This window comes from Solanum dulcamara, chromosome 2 (assembly GCF_947179165.1).
Source record: "Solanum dulcamara chromosome 2, daSolDulc1.2, whole genome shotgun sequence".
Lineage (NCBI taxonomy): Eukaryota > Viridiplantae > Streptophyta > Magnoliopsida > Solanales > Solanaceae > Solanum > Solanum dulcamara.
Window position 1 is genome coordinate 4,054,341 of NC_077238.1, and position 20,998 is coordinate 4,075,338.

The 20,998-nt window shown below is 32.7% G+C and overlaps 3 protein-coding genes across 4 annotated transcripts; 1 reads left to right on the forward strand and 2 right to left on the reverse strand.

The window, feature by feature from the left end:
* Nucleotides 1-5,829: 5,829 nt before the first annotated feature.
* LOC129880024 (protein NSP-INTERACTING KINASE 1-like) lies at nt 5,830-11,129 on the forward strand. 2 transcript variants are annotated; one of them, XM_055953833.1, is made up of 11 exons: nt 5,830-6,251; nt 7,033-7,162; nt 7,462-7,533; nt 7,640-7,783; nt 7,880-7,951; nt 8,208-8,267; nt 8,351-8,451; nt 8,868-9,017; nt 9,126-9,467; nt 9,645-10,024; nt 10,366-11,129. In XM_055953833.1, the coding sequence occupies exons 1-11, from the start codon at nt 6,149-6,151 to the stop codon at nt 10,684-10,686; spliced, it is 1,875 nt and encodes a 624-aa protein (XP_055809808.1). In that variant the 5' UTR covers nt 5,830-6,148; the 3' UTR covers nt 10,687-11,129. The 2 variants fall into 2 exon arrangements, with proteins under 2 accessions (XP_055809808.1, XP_055809809.1); XM_055953834.1 differs by lacking the exon at nt 5,830-6,251 and adding an exon at nt 6,860-6,870.
* Nucleotides 11,130-11,450: 321 nt separating this feature from the next.
* On the reverse strand, nt 11,451-13,360 carry LOC129879565 (F-box/FBD/LRR-repeat protein At1g13570-like). Its single transcript, XM_055953528.1, has 4 exons — nt 13,302-13,360; nt 12,373-12,919; nt 12,110-12,277; nt 11,451-11,974 (listed from the first exon to the last, which is right to left on the reverse strand). The coding sequence occupies exons 1-4, from the start codon at nt 13,358-13,360 to the stop codon at nt 11,669-11,671; spliced, it is 1,080 nt and encodes a 359-aa protein (XP_055809503.1). The 3' UTR covers nt 11,451-11,668.
* Nucleotides 13,361-19,207: 5,847 nt separating this feature from the next.
* Nucleotides 19,208-20,682, reverse strand: LOC129879581 (F-box/FBD/LRR-repeat protein At1g13570-like). Its single transcript, XM_055953529.1, has 3 exons — nt 19,876-20,682; nt 19,612-19,779; nt 19,208-19,525 (listed from the first exon to the last, which is right to left on the reverse strand). The coding sequence occupies exons 1-3, from the start codon at nt 20,680-20,682 to the stop codon at nt 19,208-19,210; spliced, it is 1,293 nt and encodes a 430-aa protein (XP_055809504.1).
* Between the last annotated feature and the right edge of the window lie 316 nt (nt 20,683-20,998).

Below are 20,998 nucleotides of genomic sequence, written 5' to 3' on the forward strand. Positions count from 1 at the left end.
GTAACCTTACCACTAACTTGAGAAAAAGGTTGAGAGGCTATTTTCGATAAAACCTTGGCTTACATAAAACATATCAAAAATCAAGTATGTAAAACAAATATAGTAATTACAAAGGCATACTAAAATTAATGAAAAAGAGAATCATAACAACAACAAATAATATGATAATCGAAAAAAATAATTAAAAACAAGTCCATGAAGAAATAAAAGCACTATGTAGTGGCAAAGTAAGGTCCAAATCTCTTAATATTCAAGTAATGATAAAATTGGATACATGTAGTAAACATTTGTTCAATTGAGGGAACACAATGGAAGAAGAGAGCTCTAATTGAGGGGCCATATAATAATGATTTATGTAGTCATCTTTAATTGATGTTCTTGACTAAGAAATGATGATTTACTGGGCCAAAGTCATTTTATAATTTTACTATGTGGTACTATAAATTATAATAATGATGGTAAACTAGAAGGTACCAAAGGAGAACCAGAAGGAATATGATTGAAGAACAACTAATGTATTGGATTCTACTTGTAATTATGCTTTAATCCTTGACGGCTTGACTAATTAAATTTTTATGGAAAAGTCTCCCATATTTTCTTAAATTTTGTGCTAGTCGAAGTTTTAAGACCTAAAATCAATCGTAGGAAATATCCTTTTATTCCTTTTATTCTATAATTGTCGCTTTAATTCTTTTCATGCCCATTAATAAATAAATATATAAACACAAAATTTTGTTCAGAAAATTATCCTTATTTATTACTAGATGTTTTTTTTTGTTTGAGAATTGAGCAGTATAAAAAATAACTGCTTTTTTAATGTTAAGTGTGCAGTTGAAAATAATTATCAACTTTAGTCTTGAATAATTTAAGTTTTTGTTTTAAATTTCCTTATACGTACGGGGTAGGAAATTACAAGGCGGAGAATCAATGACAATTATTTTTGAGATAGTTTTTTAAAGCTAAAGGAATTGTTAATTTAAGATCGGAGTACATGTTTAGCATCATTAATTCAAAAACACTATAAGAACTCCCTTACCCCTTTTTTTTTAATTTGGTGTTCAAAATTCGCATTGAACTCCCAATTAAATTCGAATCACGTACTATAGGATCCATATAAGGATGACGCTCTCAATCAGATTTTCTCCATATACCCAATACGATGTAAACTCAAATTAGAAGACCAATGAATATCTAACATGTGTCAGAAAAAAGAAAAAAATGTTTCATTTGTCATCCAAAAGCCAATCAAAATTAATTAAAGAATGTTTGACTAAGGTCAACGTGATGATGTTCATGTCCACATTGCACGTGTATTTAGAAGGATACAATATCGTTCTGATAACTTTATATCATAAGTTATAATTTTCTTTTGAATATTTTTCCATGTTGAACGTTTTTGGAGGTGGGTGGGGTAGACTTCAATTAAGTTCTGAACTATATTACGTCGTAAAATTTGATATTTGCTTGGGCATACCAATTTTAGATATGATATTTGAAGTTTGGCTTGATCAGTCTCAATTTTTAGATTAATAGTCGTAAATTTTAGATATGTTTTTTTTTGTTTTAATACTTCACTTGTTAGTTGTAAACTCTCCTCTCTTGTTCTTCTCTTTTTTTTTGTCCGATTTTTTTTCTCTCACACTTTATCTTTCCTGGTTACTGATCCAAAAATTTCACAGCATGAGCCAAATTTCAGCATGTATCAGTCTCCACTACATGCTTGGATTCAATTTCGTCTTATCTAGGACAAATGAGTAACTTAGAGAACCTTGAACAATTAATTATCCTAATTAACTTAGAGAACCTTGAATAATTAATTATCCTAATTTAAACTTAATTTTGGATTGGATATTATGGAAATAATGATTTTATTACTTTTTAAATTAGATTTTTTTTATGTAAGTACATGTATATTGCATTTCTAACATAATAAAGGAAATAAATATAAACAATAATTGTAATACATTTTGAATTCAATATATTATACATATTATAAGCATGTTTTAATGCACGTGGTGAATGTATATTTAAAATATTTTTAATACAATAATATATTCCGTTAATAAGAGAAAAAAATAATTATAATAGATTTTGAATTCAATGTATTATAAGAATGTTTCAATGCACATGGTGAATATATAACTAAAGTATTTATAATACAATAATATATTTTAGCACCATTAATAAGAGAAAAAATAAATAATAATTATAATACATTTTGAAATCAATTTATGATACATATTATAGACATCTTTCAATAAATGTGGTGAATATATAATTAAAATATTTTTAATACAAATATATTATAAATATTATATGTGAATTTCAAATATTTTGGTACTATTTAAATTAGGATAGTTAATTATTAATTTAAAAAAGGGAGAAAGAAAAAAAATAGATAGAAAAAAAAAAGAAGCAAGAGGAGGGGGGCGGGGAGGGAGAGGGAGAGAGGAAGAGGGAGAGAGGGAAAGAGAAAGAGAGGGAAAGAGAAAGAGAAAGAGAAAGGGATAATGAAGTGATTTTAGTTATTAATTAAAATAAATATAATCGTAATAAAAAATAAGTATTCTAAAAAAGAATAATTATTACTTTAGAAGAATTTATTTATATAAAAATTCTTAATTATAATTGGTTAAAAAAACTAAAAGCAAAAGCTAAAGCAAAAGTTGGTAAATAATTTGTCCAATAAAGATCTCACGTGGAGTCATTAAATCACCAATCTCGAGCTTATCTCGAGATTCTAACCTTTTTTTGGCACCATTATGTCTTTCTTTTTTATTTATTTTTCATTGAATGTCTGAATTTCGATCGATTTAATTCGGATCGAACGACCTATTAGTGGGTATTGTTCTCAACACGATTTTTTTTAATATTCAAAACTCGAATTTAAAATTCTTGATTAGGAATAAAGCAATCCAATACTGCACCACAATTCATGTTGATGGCATCATTATGTCTTTTTCTACTTGTAAAAGTTGTAGTATCAATAATTTTTTTTTAGTTTGTTTAAAAATATATCTTTTTAAAAAAAAAATTATAATTAATAACTTCTTAATTTCAACAATTCACGTAACATGTTTAAAATCACAAATTAAAGAATATTTTGATATATTATACATAATTTTTAATTAAAAATCAGAAGATTCAAAAATCTTATTTATTTCTTAAACTTCATAAATTAAATTAAGACAAATAAATTAAAATAAAAATAGTAACTAATGTAGCGGTTATCTTATATTTTAGATGTCTTCAATTCTCACCTTGCCTCTAGTCGATTTGCTTATATTGGTGATGTTATTATTGTGATCAAAGAAACAATATTAAAAATACACTTAAAAAGATTTTCTCACAAGCATTTCTACTACGATCGAGATCGATAACTTTGAATAATGTGATTGTACATGATATATAGTCTTCAAATGGTGTTGATTGTGGGAATAAATTAATCACCAGGCTACTCCAAAATAGCTTTCATCAACACATTACACTAGTATAGATGAATTTCTTTTTAAATTCTTTGATAGCCTTCATATGTCAATATTATTATTATTCTTGAAAATTAAAGTGGAATATTGGGCAAATAAAGAACTTTAAAGATCTCCACTTACTTCCAAAGTCAAACCCTTTAATTGTCCTTACCCCAACAAGGCCACAACTATTAAGTTTATTTTGTAAATAGACATAAAAATATTCTCATATAAAGAGTGTTTGACTAAGTTTATATTTTTTGGTCCATCTATGCCTTTTGTAAGCATCAAAAGTATTTTTACAAGCTAAAATTAATCAAAAAGTTAAAACATACACTTATTCCTTTTTTTTTTTTTTTTAATTTTATAATTTTATAACTCACGTCTCTTTTAGTTTGTGTTTGAAAGTTATGATTTTAAATTAATGCTTGGACATGTTTGAGATTGCAAATCGTGATGCCAAATTCTTTTAAATGTAAATGTAAAACCTGCTTCATAAGTTTATATTTTGTAAAAAAAGATCTACCATTTAAAATTTTATAAAAAAAAAGACTCATTCTCAACGTGAAGAGATTATCTATATCATCTGAAAAGATTACAATAAAGAATAACTAGTTACTACTATTTTTGACTAGTGAATCTTTATGAAATTATGTTTATTTGAAACTAGTTTGTAATCTCAAATACTTCGTTATAAAAAGAACATGAAGATATGCGATTTATCAATGCGGCGCATTTATGCGATTTATCAATGCGGCGCATTAAGGTATTCTGAATTTTGATATCTTGTTTATAAACTATGGTTTCTCATTTAGTAAGATTGCATAAGAATTAGAGAAATTTTGATAGTTTTCACAACTTGTGGGGTTTTCATGTTTATGAGAAAAAATACAACTTTACAAATTGCATGTCAAAGTAAAATTTTAACTTCAAGTCAACCTGATTCCAAATAATGATTCCATATCGCATGTTCAAACGGGCTCTTAGTTTGATCAAACTTTTTGCAATTGTTTCCCTAATATATCTTTGATAATAATTGAAATAGTTAACCACTTAAAATAAGTCGTCTCCTTTAGTTATATACACACATCATCCTCAAATAGAACATGTTTGAGATTTTATTACTCATTGAGACTAATTCATAAAATTAAAGAAGGTGACACATTTTAAGTAATTAACTTATTTACTTAATAGACATTTGAGAACACACACAAAAATATTTTAAAATATGAACTAAAGATGTATAATAAAAAATATTTTATCATATGTTTAAGTGTTCAATTGAAACAACAAGTCATAATCCAAATATCTAAATGAAATTTACTTCATAAATTTTAAAAGCTGTCAATATATATAGCCTTAACAAAATTTGTATGCAAGGCAAAAAAATGTTCTCTCTGAGTTTACTTAAAAAAATAAGCTTAGTATCACATAAATCAATGATTTTTTTATTTTTTTATACGAGAAGCTTATTGAGTGCTGAGTAAATTATTTATTGATATTAAGTGAATTTTAAATTACAAATATAAAAATATGAATCAAAACTATTAAATTTTATCAAATCCTAAGATAAACCGTAGCTCCGCCTCTATATCTGTGTGTTGACGATATAAACACAATATAGTCAAAACTAAGTCGTTTATAAAGTAATTACAAGTAAATTTTCATATAGTCGTTAAATAAAAATGATAACTAACATGTTGTTATAGAATAATTCACATTGATAATATATTCAACAACAACAATAAATTCAATATAATTTTATAAATAAGATTTGAAAAAAATAATGTGTACACATACTTTACCTCAATAACAAAAAACAAAAAGTTATTTCTCATCGAACTTCAGCTTATACCAATAATGTATAAATTTTTTTTCACATTTGTATCCTAGGCAAATACTGTCTTTTTTTGATATTGAGAAAAGATCAGTTTTAATATATGTCTGTACATAAATCCATGAATTGTTTCTCCTTAAATAACAATTTTTTTTGTTTGTTGTAGATTACAAAATTTCAGAGGGAATATTAGATTCCTTGTTTGTTTAATTAAAGCAATCCCAATAAGCATGTCCTACTTACCCCAACTTACCCTACTCTATCCCCCATGACCCAATAAAAATATTTAATAATAATAATAATAATAATCATTTTAGTGCTTCACAGTCAGATTCTCAAATACCCTTTAAATTTTTTTTAGTTCCTTGAAAAAATAAATAGTGAAAAAAATTCTAAACCAATGAATGATTAAAGGAATTTTTCTGTTTTTTTCCCACCTTTTTGAATTTATCTTGACATGTTTAATTTAATTAAATAAACATCCCATTTTTTTTGGTTACAGAAGAGAATTATATATTTGTTCTTTGCTTTACTGAACTAAAGTGGCTGGCATGTTGTTTTTGCTCTCACTTTTTTACCACCAAAAACCTGTCTCTTTTTTTTTTGTTTTCTTGAAAGATTCTGACATAAAGCTGTTTGAAACTTTGAGTGAGTGAGTGAGTGTAAGTTTTCTGTAAAATGAAGCAGCAAAGCATGAGGAATTGTACCACTTTCCAATGATTCAAATTTCTTGATTTTTTTTTTTGTGTGTTTTGTGAAAAAAACAAAGTCCCAAATTCTTCTTTCATAAAAAAGATCTCATTTTTGCTCTTTGTTTTGCTGTTTCTTGGAGTTTTTAAGACCAATGGAAACAAGAAGTATGAATGGTGTTTTTGGTTTTGTGGTGTTGTTGTGTTTCTTGGTTTACTCCAATGCTATGCTTACCCCTGGTGGTGTTAATTATGAAGGTTAGTTCTTGTTATTTCTAACAAAGATTGAAACTTTGAGATATTTTTTGTAATTTTTTTTGAACTTATATGGGGTTTGGAATGAGATTGATCAAATTAGAAAATATCAAGAATTTAAAAATATACGTTACCCCTGTTGGTGTTTATTATGAAGGTTACTTCTTGTGGTTTTTCTTATAAAGATTGGAACTTTGAGACTTTTTTGTTGAAAAATACATATGGGGTGTCTGAAAATTTTGAAAGGAATGAGATTTTGATCAAATTTTTACAATATCAAGAAATTTGAAATATGCTTACCCCTGTTGGAGTTAATTATGAAGGTTAACTTTGGGACTTTTTCTGTGAAAAACTTATATGGAGTGTCTGAAAATTTTGAAAGGGATAAGATTTTGATAAAAAATTTAAAATATCAAGAATTTTAAAGTATGCTTAACCCTGTTGGAGTTAATTATGAAGGTTTGTTCTTGTGGTTTTTCTCATAAAGATTGAAACTTTGAGACTTTCTTTTGAAAAATTTATATGGGGTGTGAAATTTTTGAAAGCAATGAGATTTTGATCAAATTTTAGAAATATCAAGAATTTTGAAATATGCTTAACCCTTCTGGTGTTAATTATGAAGGTTGGTTCTTGTGATTTCTCATAAAGATTGAAACTTTGAGACTTTGTGGAAAACTTATATGAGGTTTCTGAAAATTTTTAAAAGGAATGAGATTTGAACAAATTTCAAAAATATCGAGATGTTCATCTTTTTTAACTTTCTTTTTATGTTGATTTTGAACAGTGCAAGCTTTAATGGAGATCAGGAACTCATTACATGATCCACATGGTGTTTTGAATTGGGATGAAAGTTCTGTTGATCCATGTAGCTGGAATATGATCAGTTGTTCAAGTGATAAATTTGTCACTGGCTTGTAAGTACACAACTTTTTTTTATTTTTGGTTTCCCACCGATTGTCCGGTATCCACATTGGAGCCGACTAAGGTTTTGAACTTCGTAAGGCCCTTTAAAGGAAAAGCTCTCCCAAATAAAACCTTTTTTATTCCTAAGACTTGAACACGAGATTTCTGGTTAAGAGTTTAGTTATTACAAGTTTTCTTGAGTGCACTCTAGTTTTATGATTGTGGCTTTGAAACAAATGAAAATCTTTCTAGTAATAGCAAAACAATATGCTAAAAATGGTTTGGATTTTTTTGTTTTTGAATTCTGCAGGGCTGGTGCAAGCCAAAGTTTGTCTGGGAAAATATCACCATACATCCACAACTTGACTCACTTGGAGCTACTGTGAGTACTTTGTATGAAGAAAAAAAAATGAAATTTCAAATGATTGATTGTTTGATTCAAGAAGATAGAAAATAGTACTAATATTAATCTACTTTTATTTTTACAGGCTTCTGCAGAGCAATAATATAACAGGATCAATTCCAACTGAACTTGGAATGCTTCAGAAACTTAGAACAATTGATCTTTCTGATAATCAACTCACTGGGAAAATCCCTCCATCTTTAGCTCAATTGAAAAGCCTTCAATACTTGTAAGCAAAGAAAATTTTTAAAGATTTTGATATAAAAATGAGTTCTTGAATTAAAAAAGCTAATGATTATGTTTTTCTTTTTGAATTGTGTTATAGGAGACTAAACAACAATAGTCTTAGTGGAGCTGTTCCTTTGGAATTATCCAATATGACTCAACTGACTCTTCTGTAAGTACCTTAGCCTCATTTATCTTTGTTTATTTTCTCATACTTGAAGGGGAGCCTTAGAGCAACGGTAAAGTTGTCTTTGTGTGACCTATATAGTAACACGTTCGAGTCGTGAAAATACTTGTGTTAGGGTAGGCTTCCTATATTATACCCTTTGGGGTGAACGTTGGAACGCTTTGTGCACCAGACTGCCTTTTTTTCCCTTTTGCTGTTTTCATGAGTTTATTTTGATGGGATTCTGGTTGATTTTTTCTAGAGACTTGTCTTTTAACAATCTGAGTGGTCCTGTGCCAAGGTTTCTGGCTAAAACATTCAAGTAAGTTTGATGTACAATTCTTTGAATTTCATTTTTTTTCCTGATTAGAGCAAATAAATCAACTTTTTCTCTCATTGATTCAGCATTTTGGGCAATCCCGTTATATGTGCAACTGGAAAAGAACCAGAATGCAATGGAACAACAACATCCATGCCTCTGCCCTTCACTTTGAACAACTCACAAAGTAAGAATCTTGAATCATCCTCCTAAAAAATTTTCCGAGCTAGCTTGTACGCGCCTCAATTGTTCCACAAATCTTGGTTGTTGTCAAGTGATCTCATTATTAACCATTATATATCCTTTCTTTTTTCTGCTTCTGATTTCAAAGTTGTTATGAGTAACAACTGCATTATGAGGATTCATCATGAATCGACAAGTTTTTTACTGGATGCAATCCTCCTCCTTTAACGGCTTGGGACAAGTCACGTGAACAAGTTCACATAGGCGGAGTTTTTCTTATGATTACATTTTACTGTTTTAGTAGCACTTAAGATACATGTTGTAAATTTGTTTTGGGGTAAATTTTTCAGCTGGTGAAAGCATATTGCATAGTTTGTGTATTGTACTATTCACAACTGAATATATCTTGTTATATCTCAGATGCTCAGCCTTTTGGAAGGCCTAAAACTCACAAAATTGCCTTAGCCTTTGGGACAAGTCTTGGATGCATCTGCCTACTAATTATTGGCTTTGGTTTCTTTCTGTGGTGTAGACAAAATCACAACAAGCAAATTTTCTTTGACATCAATGGTAAGTATGATATGCAGCTAAAACCTGTATTGCTCGAATCCTTAGGTATTAATAATGTGTTTCTTCAACTAAGGGGATCATTTTTGTTGACATACTTGTTAATTTCAGAACAACATCATGAACAAGTATGCTTGGGAAACTTGAGAAGGTTCCAATTTAGGGAACTGCAAGCTGCCACAAACAACTTCAGCAACAAGAAGATACTGGGAAAAGGCGGTTTTGGAAACGTCTACAAAGGTTGTCTTAGTGATGGCACAATTGTTGCTGTAAAAAGGCTCAAAGACGGGAATGCAATCGGAGGAGACAAACAATTCCAAACAGAAGTTGAAATGATCAGCTTGGCAGTGCATCGCAATCTCCTCCGTCTGTATGGGTTCTCCATGACACCAACTGAAAGGCTTCTGGTTTACCCTTACATGTCTAATGGAAGCGTTGCTTCTCGTCTCAAAGGTAAAAACAACCTTAAAGAACTAAAGATTATGCAATTTTCATCAAAAAATATGGTGGGATGGTTGAGATCCTGTCATCCTTAACCATAGTAGGCTTACCTGTGTGAATCGGAATAGTCGAACTAGTGGACTTCAGATACCTGATGGTCGATTTCTCTATTTCTGTTGTTTCTTGAAGCCAAGCCACCGTTGGACTGGACTATAAGAAAAAGAATTGCATTAGGAGCTGCAAGAGGTTTACTATATCTACATGAGCAGTGTGATCCAAAGATTATCCACAGGGATGTGAAGGCTGCAAACATATTGCTCGACGATGACTGCGAGGCTGTCGTGGGAGATTTTGGATTGGCAAAGCTATTGGATCATCGCGATTCACATGTCACAACTGCAGTAAGGGGAACTGTAGGACATATAGCTCCTGAGTATCTCTCTACAGGACAGTCCTCTGATAAAACAGATGTTTTCGGGTTTGGGATTCTCCTGCTAGAGCTGATATCTGGCCAGAGAGCTCTTGAATTTGGTAAAGCAGCAAATCAGAAAGGCGCTATGCTTGATTGGGTAAGTATTACACATTCCAAAATATGTTAAAAATCTTCCGTTTCATTTTGTCTTACTTTCCATTTTAGTCTGTTTAGAAAAAAAAAAGCCTCAAACCATTCTATATCTAGTAAGTTTTTTGTTTCAACATTCTCTTTTTACCTTTAAACAACGTTCGCTTATAGGAATGACTTAACATGTTTAAGACCACTGATTCAAAGGGTATTTGATCACAAGATTCCAAAGTCGTATTTACGTATTGAAACTTTGTACTCGATCAAACTTAGACGGACAAAAAGGAACGGAGAAAGTATCTTAAATCTTGTTGGGGTTGACAATATTAATGTGCATATTTGTTGCAGGTAAAAAAGATTCACCTGGAGAAAAAGCTTGACATGCTGGTGAGCAAGGACTTAAAGGACAAATATGATCGGATCGAGCTCGAGGAAATGGTTCAAGTAGCTCTCATATGCACTCAGTACCACCCTAGTCATAGACCAAAAATGTCAGAAGTGGTAAGAATGCTCGAAGGAGACGGACTTGCAGAGAAATGGGAAGCTTCTCAAAGAGCGGACTCTACCCGATGCAGAGCTAATGAGTTCTCCTCTTCAGAAAGATATTCTGATCTTACTGACGATTCTTCATTGCTTGTCCAAGCAATGGAACTATCAGGGCCAAGGTGATATATAGATTATAAAAGACAATTAGATGAAACAAAAAAGGGCATCTGAGACAGAATGCTCAAGTAATATCTGTATGTTATTGAACTTTTTTTTTTTTTACTTTTGATAACTGAGAAGTCCTCGAGGGTCAATGGCAGACGGTAACTCAGTGGATCATAGAAGATGACACCGCTCTACTCTTTCTCCACTTAAATACCAGACTTTTGTCTGCAGTAGAGTTCGATTGAGCTTGTATATATGATCATATGGAAGCTGCATAAAGGAATGTGATATGTTCTGACTGTACAGGAACAAGATTTATGAGCAACTGACCTCCCCCATCCACCCCCCCCCCCCTCTTTTTTTTCTTTTTTTCTTTTTCCTCTTCCTGTTTTGAGTGAGAATTTTTCTGGGATGTGGAATTGTAACCTTGAGCTTGTAAGAATAATGTTGTTGAAATTCAATTTCAGCTTATAAGTATTGGATCATAATTCGTTGAAACAAACAACCAAAGTCTCATCCCATAGATCATTTAGACATTTTTGATGTCTATTACGAAAATAAGTTATCCACTTAAAATTTATCCCCTCATTAAACACATTCGCCTAAATAAGACGTAAAACCCTAAACATTTTCTAATTGATGTTGATGTGTATAATTAAAGAAGATGACATATTTTAAATGGTTAACTTGTTTACATAGACACTTTTGAAAACACAGTGTAATACTATATCTGTTTGGATGCTCAATTGAAACAAGTCACTGTTTCAGATATCCAAATGAAATTTGCTGCCAAGTTGAAAATATATTAAGCCAATCCAAAAAGGCAACAGCATTTTGTAAAACATTCACTTAAGTTCCCAAACTGATGAGTCTTCATAGTACCTTATGACAAAGGCAAAACACAGCCTTATTACAGCATCAAACATTCTTTCTATTAACACTTTCAAAATGTTTTAACTTGAAAGACTCATTATGATCAAGAAGGATTGAGATGTGGATACTAATCTACACAATACTCAACTTCAGCTTTAGATGATGCCCGCTGAAATTTTGTTATCTCAGCGAGTGCTTTGAGAGATTCTTTATCTCCAATTTCACAGGGCTTGATTACCATTCTCACCAGTGCTGGAGACTTGGCCAATAAAACCTTGATAAACTGCATTTCAGCCTCTGCTCCTATTACATCATAAAACTTTACTGTCCTCAGGTGATTGAAAGTCATATTCGAGAAGCTTGAAGGTATCTCATCAAGAACATCCCGGGGCACAGGTTCACAATGATGGTCCACATCAGGATCACCACACACCTAAGAAAGGTCAAGAAAAACCATAAGCCTGGATTTAAAACTGAAGAACTAATTATGAGTATGCAGAATAAGAAAGTCATTATATACGAAAAACACATATAAAAGAAAGAGAGAAAAATAAACATAATTCACAACCTTAATTTCAATTTCTTCTACATTTGGAGAGCTTCTTATCAAGCAAAGAACAAAAGAAAACTCAAAGAATTCTCCCAGAGTAATCCAAGATATGTAGAGGCGTTTAAGACAATTAAGAGCAGAGGGAAGCCTTGTAGGCATAGCTTTAGCTGGTCCAACATGCACCATCTAGGAAGAAAATGTCAAAATCAGGATGAGTCAAAAGCCCAAAAGATAGTACATCTATGAAAATGCATTACAATTAAGTCATGCAGCAACCTTACCTGGAGTATGTCCTGTTTCCAGCAGAGATTCTCGAGAGCAGAAATAGACTCAAAAATCTTGGCAAGATCATGTCCCTCCTCTACAAAAAATTCTGTAGGTATATATGAAGCATTGGAAAGAAGAGGGACGTTTTTTAGATGTATACAATGTATAGTGCCACTGAAGACAAATGATCTTAGCTTGGGAGCATTAATTTCCATGGGGTTTGGATTGTCTAGATTCTTCAGCACCAAATTCTCAAGTAACGGGCAATGGGAGATCAAACTTCCAAGTGATTCAGAAGAAATTGTGACTCGTCTTAGTTCTAGGCTAATTAACCTATCAAATCCCTTAAAGACTGGTGGAGGATGTATTAGAGATCTTGCGAGAGTCAAATGCCTCAAACCTGAACTTATGAAAAATGAAGAAGGCAGTTTGTATCGGTGACCAAACGGAAGTTTTAGAACAAGATGTTGAATGCCATTCCTATCAAGGAAATATATCAAGTGGTCAATATTAGGACATGTTCTTATATTAGGAATATCGAGGTAAACTTGGTAATTGGTCCTATATGAATGGCCAAAAGGTGATAGACAATGATAGTAAATCCAATTGTTATATCAAGTCCTCTCTGTCTTCCAAAGTGTTTGATCAAATTTCAGCTGTGGAAGTCTGCGGCAATTATATCTCCATTTCTTTGATAAGATGCTTGTCCTCACAACATCTCGTAAAGGAAACCTCGTTAGAATGTCATCGATTACACTATTGGGAAGGTTGCTAAGTACATCGGGGGGGAGGTAAACCTTTTTTTTTGTTAAATTTTGGTATTTTATTGATGAAGTAATGAGTATAAACGCCACCTTACACCACCTCGGGCAAAATCCATACCCTACCTGGCCCAGTCGACTAGGAAAGAAATAAACAAACAACCAAAAACAAAACAACTAACACTTTGAACCTCCCTGTCCTCTCTATCCCTTTGCTGGAGTTACTCTCAAATAGCGACATTTTAGTTTATCACTGTTAATGATCTTTCTTGCTGCTACTTTCAAACTACTGAAATCTTTGTAGTTGCACCCTCCTTTATCAATTGCAATATTAAGTACTCTGCTAGTTGATTTCCTTCTCAGAGAATGTGCTGGAATGCATGTTGTTTGTCCTGTAAGCATGTTTTGATTTCTGTCACCATCTCTGTGATTATCTAGGGACATGACCATTTTCCTTCTAGAATTTTATACAATAGCATAGAGTCTGTTTGAATGATTATATTATTGTGCTGTTTCTGCCTGCTATGTTTACATACTTCTAGAATCGCCTTCGCCTCTGCTACAATGTTAGTGGTGTTTTTAATAGTAGCTTCCTTTGCATACAGTAAATCCCCTCTTTCATTCCTCAAACAAAAGGCATAGGAGCTTATACTTGAATTTCCCCTCGAAGTCCCATCTGTATTATATTTTAGCCAGCCTACTGGTGGGAAATCCCACAATACTCTTGTTACCTTCCTCTTGGGACTGTAACCTTCCAATTCTTTAATCATATCTGACCAATTACTAGGACATTTTATATTAGGCTTCCTCATTTGTATCATCATTCGGAGGAGAAAATAAAATTTACAAGTGGATCTGGACAAAAGGCATCCCTTTTAAAGTGCCATTCATAATGTGGAGATTATGAAAATTTAAATTACCTATAGATGACAGAGTGAGAAGATGGGGACTGGAAGGTCCATCTAGGTGTTGATGTTGTGAAAGACCTACTCAAAAAACACTTGCTCATGTGTTACGGGGATCTTTTTTAGCTAACAGAACTTGGTCTTATTTTTGTTCTTTTGCAGGTTTTAACATTGAAGGACTGCACTTGAGGGAAGTGATAATGCTATGGTGGGAGAGATGTTAAAAAAGCAATGAGATCATACTATCGAGCTATCTCTAGCTTTATAATATGAGAACTTTGGAGAAGGAAGAATATAATGAAGCATGAGGGAAATAAGACATCAATTCAGAGAGTCATTTGTAATATTACCGGGAACATTTTCAGAATGCTACAAATGAGGAAGCCTAATATGAAATGTCCTAGTAATTGGCTAGATATGATTAAAGAATTGGAAGGTTACAGTTCTAAGATGAAGGTAACAAGAGTATTGTGGGATTTTCCACCAGTAGGCTGGCTAAAATACAATATATATGGGGCTTCGAGGGAAAATCCAGGTATAAGCTCCTATGCCTTTTGTTTGAGGAATGAAGGAGGGGATTTACTGTATGCAGAGGGAACTACTATTGAAAACACCACTAACTCTGTAGCAGAGGCGAAAGTGATTTTAGAAGCATGTAAACATAGCAGGTAGGAACAACACATTAATATAATCATTCAAACAGATTCTATGCTTTTGTACAAGATTCTAGAAGGAAAATGGTTATACCCTTGGATAATCACAGAGATGGTGACAGAAATCAAAACATGCTTACAGGACAAACAACATACATTCCAACATATTCTCAGGGAAGAAAATCAACTAGCAGAGTACTTAATATTGCAATTGATAAAGGAGGGTGCAACTACAAAGATTTCAGCAGTTTGGAAGTAGCAGGAAGAAAGATCATTAACAGTGATAAACTAAAATATCGTTATTTGAGAGTAACTCCAGCAAAGAGATAGAGGGGCAAGGAGGTTCAAAGTGTTAGATATTTTATTTTTGATTGTTTGTTTATTTCTTTCCTAGTTGATTGAGCCATGTAGGGTGTGAATTTTGTCCGAGGTGGTGTTTTATACTCATTAATTCATCAATAAAATATCAAAATTTAACCGAAAAAAATAAAAAATAATAGGGATGAGGAGAGATAGAAGACCAAAAAAGTATTAAAGAGAGCTAATTAGATTGAGTATGACGCATCTTCATTTTAACAAGGATATGACTTTAGATATGAATGTGTGAATGTCATGGATAAGGATAGAAGATTATTAAGTAGTCAACCGTTATTTTATTCTATTCAGTAATCTAGAGCACTGGGTTTGTCGTAGTATTGTCCTATTTATGTAGTTTTTGACTTTTGGTACCTGTTATCATCTATTATTTACCACGTTTAAGTGATCGTACCTTGTTGTTGACGTTACGATTCCTTGCATATATGCTCCACATGTTTTTCTATTAGTTGTCGTATATTTCTTTCAATTACTACTTTGATTTGCTTCACTTGAGTAGAGGGTCTTTTGAAAACAGCTCCTCTACCTGTTGCCTCTACCTTCAATAGGTAAAGGTAAAATCTGCGTATACTTCACTCTCTAGACTTTACTTTGTGGTCCGCTGAATATATTATTATTGTTATATATGCTGTAACAAATTTTTGTACGTTTGACCATGAAATTTTTTCTCTTTTTGTTTTGAATTAATTTTTAATTTCTTTTAGAAATCTGTGTTTGATAATAAAATTTTCGTTCAAATTTAGGAAAGTGCTTCGAAACCTGTTTTCCAATTCTATCTTTATAAAATTCAAACTAAATTGCTCTATACTCTTCTTTGTGAAAAAAATATAACCAACACAACTCTAAGTTTATAAATTTCAAATAAAGTAAAAAAAATAATTAAAATCTATGACCAAACATCCGAGACAAGAAAATTTGATTCAAAATTGATGAGAGTAGGCCCTGCTTGTAAGAATAAAAATATCGTTGAAATTTAATTTCAAGCTTATATAATTGCACCATAATTGTCATAAAAAAATGTTGCACCATATATTCCAACTTGGCATAAATATACACTCAGATTCCTATGTTTTTTGTGACACTATTAAGGATGGGAAACTGGGCGAGGCGGTTGCGGGGCAAACCTACGAAGACTTTGTCCCGCATAAATCCGTGAAGACTCTAATCCGCTCTGCATGAATATTTTTTTTGTTTTCAACCCGCCTTGTATAAACTCGCCCAAACTCATATTGACCAGCAACCCACCCCACCCTGCATTAAATTTGAAAAAGTTATTTCAACCCACCCCGCACCTGCATAGCTTAAAACCCGCCCTGCCCCACCCCACATAACCTAAAACCCGCCCGCTCCGTCGCCAGCCCTAGACACTTTTCAAAATTTAAGATGTTAGTTTGACTTTTATTTCTTCTCCATTCTAATTTAAATGATCATTGTATGTTTTAGTCGGTACAAAAAAAGCATAATATTTTTATATATTTAAAAATAATTTAACTTTTAACTTCTATTTTATTCGTGATTTATGTCACACAAATAAATATTTATTACTTATTTTAGATCACAATTTTTTTTTAAAATTCTTAAACTCTATCCCCAATTAATATGCATCACAAATATTGAAATGGAGGGAGTATATAAGTGGTAGCAAGAGAAAAATGAAGAGATGACGGTCAAAAACACATTTAAAGTATCATTTTTTGGCAAGTTTCACACCTGAACTATCAGATGTTTGCGTATGATGTATCCTACCTGAATTAATTAGTGATAATCCAAGCCATGTCTTATTTCATAGATGAATCAATAACAAGAATGAAATGTAAAAACTTTGTTAGTTTTGCAACTACAATGCTTCAAGCTTGCCCAAGGAATTTAACACACAACATAACTTTGCTATATTTTGAGTCGAGGGTCTTTTAGAAATAGTCTATCTACCTCCACGAGGTAGTGATATGATTAGCGTACACTTTTGTTACGCCCCGAGAGGGTACCCTAGACGTGGCCGGCACTCAGAAACCATTACTGGCTCCCTAGCGAACCAGTTGACTTGATCACACATCAGTTCATTCATTCAATCAGCGAAAGACTTAAAATAAAGAGGTAATTAAGTGGGAAATTCCAATCAACAATCTAGCTCAAGGAAGAAAGGCCATGGGCCAACAAATCGAACTCCAATCTATGTCGTTAAATAGTCTGATAAGAACAATTCAAGAAAGTAAAATACTCAATCGACCCATCACTATCTAGTCTATAAAGCCTCTATCACTACTATCTAATTGGTGCCAATGACAGGTTCATGGCTATCTCAAATCAGAATGAAAAGACTAAACTCAACGCAAGAATAACATAAGTGGTATCCTCCGAATGTAGTGGAGGACTCACCAATAAGCTGAGTGTGAACAGATCCTCAACGGTGCACCTATTGATGATCTCTTAAACTATCTCTGCATCATGAAATGATGCAGGTCAAAATGGACGTCAGTACGTGGAATGTACGAATATGTAATATGACAGAATGAAACATACATCAAGATAGAATAATATAAGTCCAAATATCTCACCCTTCTGGTTAAGAGAACCTAACTTTTTACTCCAAACTCCAAAAGTTGTAATATTAATGACGTTGGAAAGAAGACTCAAAGACCTTTAATTTGATAGGTCATGGGTCACCCAATTCGGTATATTTTAGGAGATATGGTCGTTTGAAGTTGACCCTTCTACGGTCTCATACGAAAACTTAGTCGATAGAAATTCTTTGGGCTTGACTTGGTTTTAGAGATCCCTTATGACCCTAAACCTCATCTAATGCTCTTCAAATACTTAGGAATTGATCCTAACTCATATATACAATTAAAAGTCATTCAGTTCGAGTCTATACGCATATGAAGAATGATTCGAGTCTTGCCGGAATTTTTTTTGGGGTGTTACAACTCTACCCTCCCCAGACCCACTTGTGGGATTTCACTGGGTATGTTGTAACTTAAAAACTTTTTATCACACGGTAGAGTAGACTGGACCTATTGTCACAATTCAGCTTATATATACAACTTTTGGTCTGGCATTCGGCAAAAATTACACTGTGTAGATAGGTCACAAAAATGTTAAATTTTTTTATGTATGTATACTATATTTTTGAACCCTAGTGAAAATCCACTCCGCCTATGCTGAAACACATACCAACACACCACACCCATGACAACGTTCACCCCATCAAATAAAAATGCAATCTTGATTTCAAAATCCTCCAGAACCACAACCATTAAGGCACACGAGTTGTGTTAACAATGAAGAAAACAACAAGCTAAAACAAAAAGAAGGAGAAATAGAGAAGAAGATTAACCTGAGAATAAATGAATGTGAAGTACTCCTATACTTGTCTGAAATTGAAGAGTTCAAATCCAACATCTTAACGAGGTTCTTTGAATGACTTGATAGTATAAAGACACTGACGGTGTATAAAACTTAAATTAACGTTAAATACTCAATGACTGTAAACTTGACATCAAATAGAGAATTAATCAGTGCCAGTTCAAGCCATGTTTCATTTCATAGATGACAAGAATGAAAATTAAAACCCTGAGCAATATTGTCACAGTGACAAACAAGATAAGTCGAAACCGCCAAGTCTTATCTGAATCTGTCAATCGCCAAATAGGAAAAAAACACAAACATTTAACTACTGCTTCGACATTCAATTCAATCTATTCATCTTTAATAGCCACAGCATTGTTAGCCGAAATCATAGTCTAAGGAAACCTTTGCTTCGGTTGATGTCTGACAAAACTTAGTTAGTTCTGCAACTACACAAACTCTTACTTCTCGGTCTAACTTGGACTTATCCCTTAGCAGGAAAGAAATTCTACTAACCAGACAGAAATTAAGTTTCCACTCAATGCTTCAAGCTTGCCCAAGGGAATTTAACACACAACTTCGAAATAAACAACGAAAGTCTCAAATCATAAATCATTCAAGAATATGAAAACAGATAAATCAAAACATTCATCCAGGTTCACAATTATATGTTCCCAAACAGATAAAGTCTTCATAGTACCTTAAGGCAAAGGCAAAACACAGCCTTACTACTGTTTCAACATTCTTTTCTGTTTACACTTCCAAAACATTTTAGCCAAAGATCACGATCTGATTAAAGACTCGTGAAGATCAAGCAGGATTGTGATAATCTACCTTATACACAACTTCTGCTTTAGATGATGCCCGCTGAAATTTTGCTATCTCTGCAAGTACTTCTAGAGATTTTCTAGCATCCATTATATGGGGCTCGATTACCATTTTGACGAGTGCTGAAGACTTGGCCAATAAAACCTTGATAAGCTGCATTTCAACCTCCGCTCCTATTACATCATAAAACTTAACTGTCCTCAGGTGATTGAAAGTCATATCCGAGAAGCTTGCAGGTATCTCATCAAGAGCATCCCGGGGCACAGGTTCGACATAGTCCTCATCATTAATAAAACACACCTAACAAAGATCAAGAAAAAACCATCAGCCTGAATTTAAAATTGAAGATCTAATGAGCATGCAGAGTAATAAACATCAGTCACAACCTTAATTTCAATTTCTTCTAAATTTGGGGAGCTTCTTATCAAGCAAAGAGCTAACGAAAGCTCAAAGAATTCTCCAAGAGTAAACCAAGATATGTCAAGACGTTTAAGACACTTAAGATCTGAGGGAAGCCTTGCTGGTATAACTTCAGCTGGTCCAACATCTGCCACCTAGGAAGAAAATGTCAAAAATCAGGATGACTCAAAGCCCAAAAGATAGTACATCTATTAAAAATGCATTATAATTAAGTTATGAAGGAACATTACCATAGATTGATCCCAGATGAGATTCTCGAGAGCAGGAATAGACTCAAAAATATCGGAAAGATCATCTGCTGCCTCTACAGGTAATTCTTTAGGCGTACATGAAACATTGGAAAGAAGAGGGACATTTTCTAGATATAAAAATTGTATATTGCCACGGAAGACAAATGACCTTAGCTTAGGAGCACTAATTTTCATGAGGTTCGTATTGTATAAGTCTTTTAGCACCAAATTCTCAAGCAATGGGCAATGGGAGATCAAACTTTCAAGCGATTCAGAAGATATCATGACGGATTTTAATTTTAGGCTAACTAATCCGTCAAATCCCTTAAAGAACCATGGAGGATCTATTAGACATTCCATGAGAAACAGATGCCTCAATGAACACATGAAGAATAAACAAGGCAATATGTATGGTTTACAACTAAATGGAAGTTTAAGGACAACATGTTGAATGCAATTCCGGAAGATGAAATAAATCAAGTTGTAAACATCAGGACATACATCTAGACGAAGAATGTCTAGGGTTAATTTGGAAACTGGTCCTATAGGTAACGCGTAGAGGTGATATAGAATGGGAGTAAATCCAACTGTAGGGGACATCAACTCCTCTGTTGTCTTCCAAACTGTTTGATCCAATTTCAAATGTGGAAGTCTGCGCCAAACATATCTCCAATACTTTGCTAATATACTAGTCCTAACAGCGTCTCGTAAAGGTAACCTCGTTAGAATGTTATCGATTAAATTATTGTCAAGGTTGCTTAGTACATCTGGAGGACGTAAACATTGTTTTTTTTCGTTTGGAGGCATAATATTAAATGATACGCAACAAGAATCTGCAGAAAATAAACAAAAACACAATAGGTAAGGTCAGAGTACACACTACACGAACAATAAACAAATGCTCTTCAGATTATTAAATTAACATGCCACAACTCTAAGAATAAAAGAAAAGATGCATTATACTAAAATCACTCATCAATCTCCTCTTAACACGACTTGCATTATTTACAACAAGAATTCCATCAATACCTCATGCATTGAGAATATAATTCAAAAGGGGCAAATATTCAAGAAGTGAAACAGAGGGTAGATACTGACCAATTTTTCATAGTATAGGGGTAAA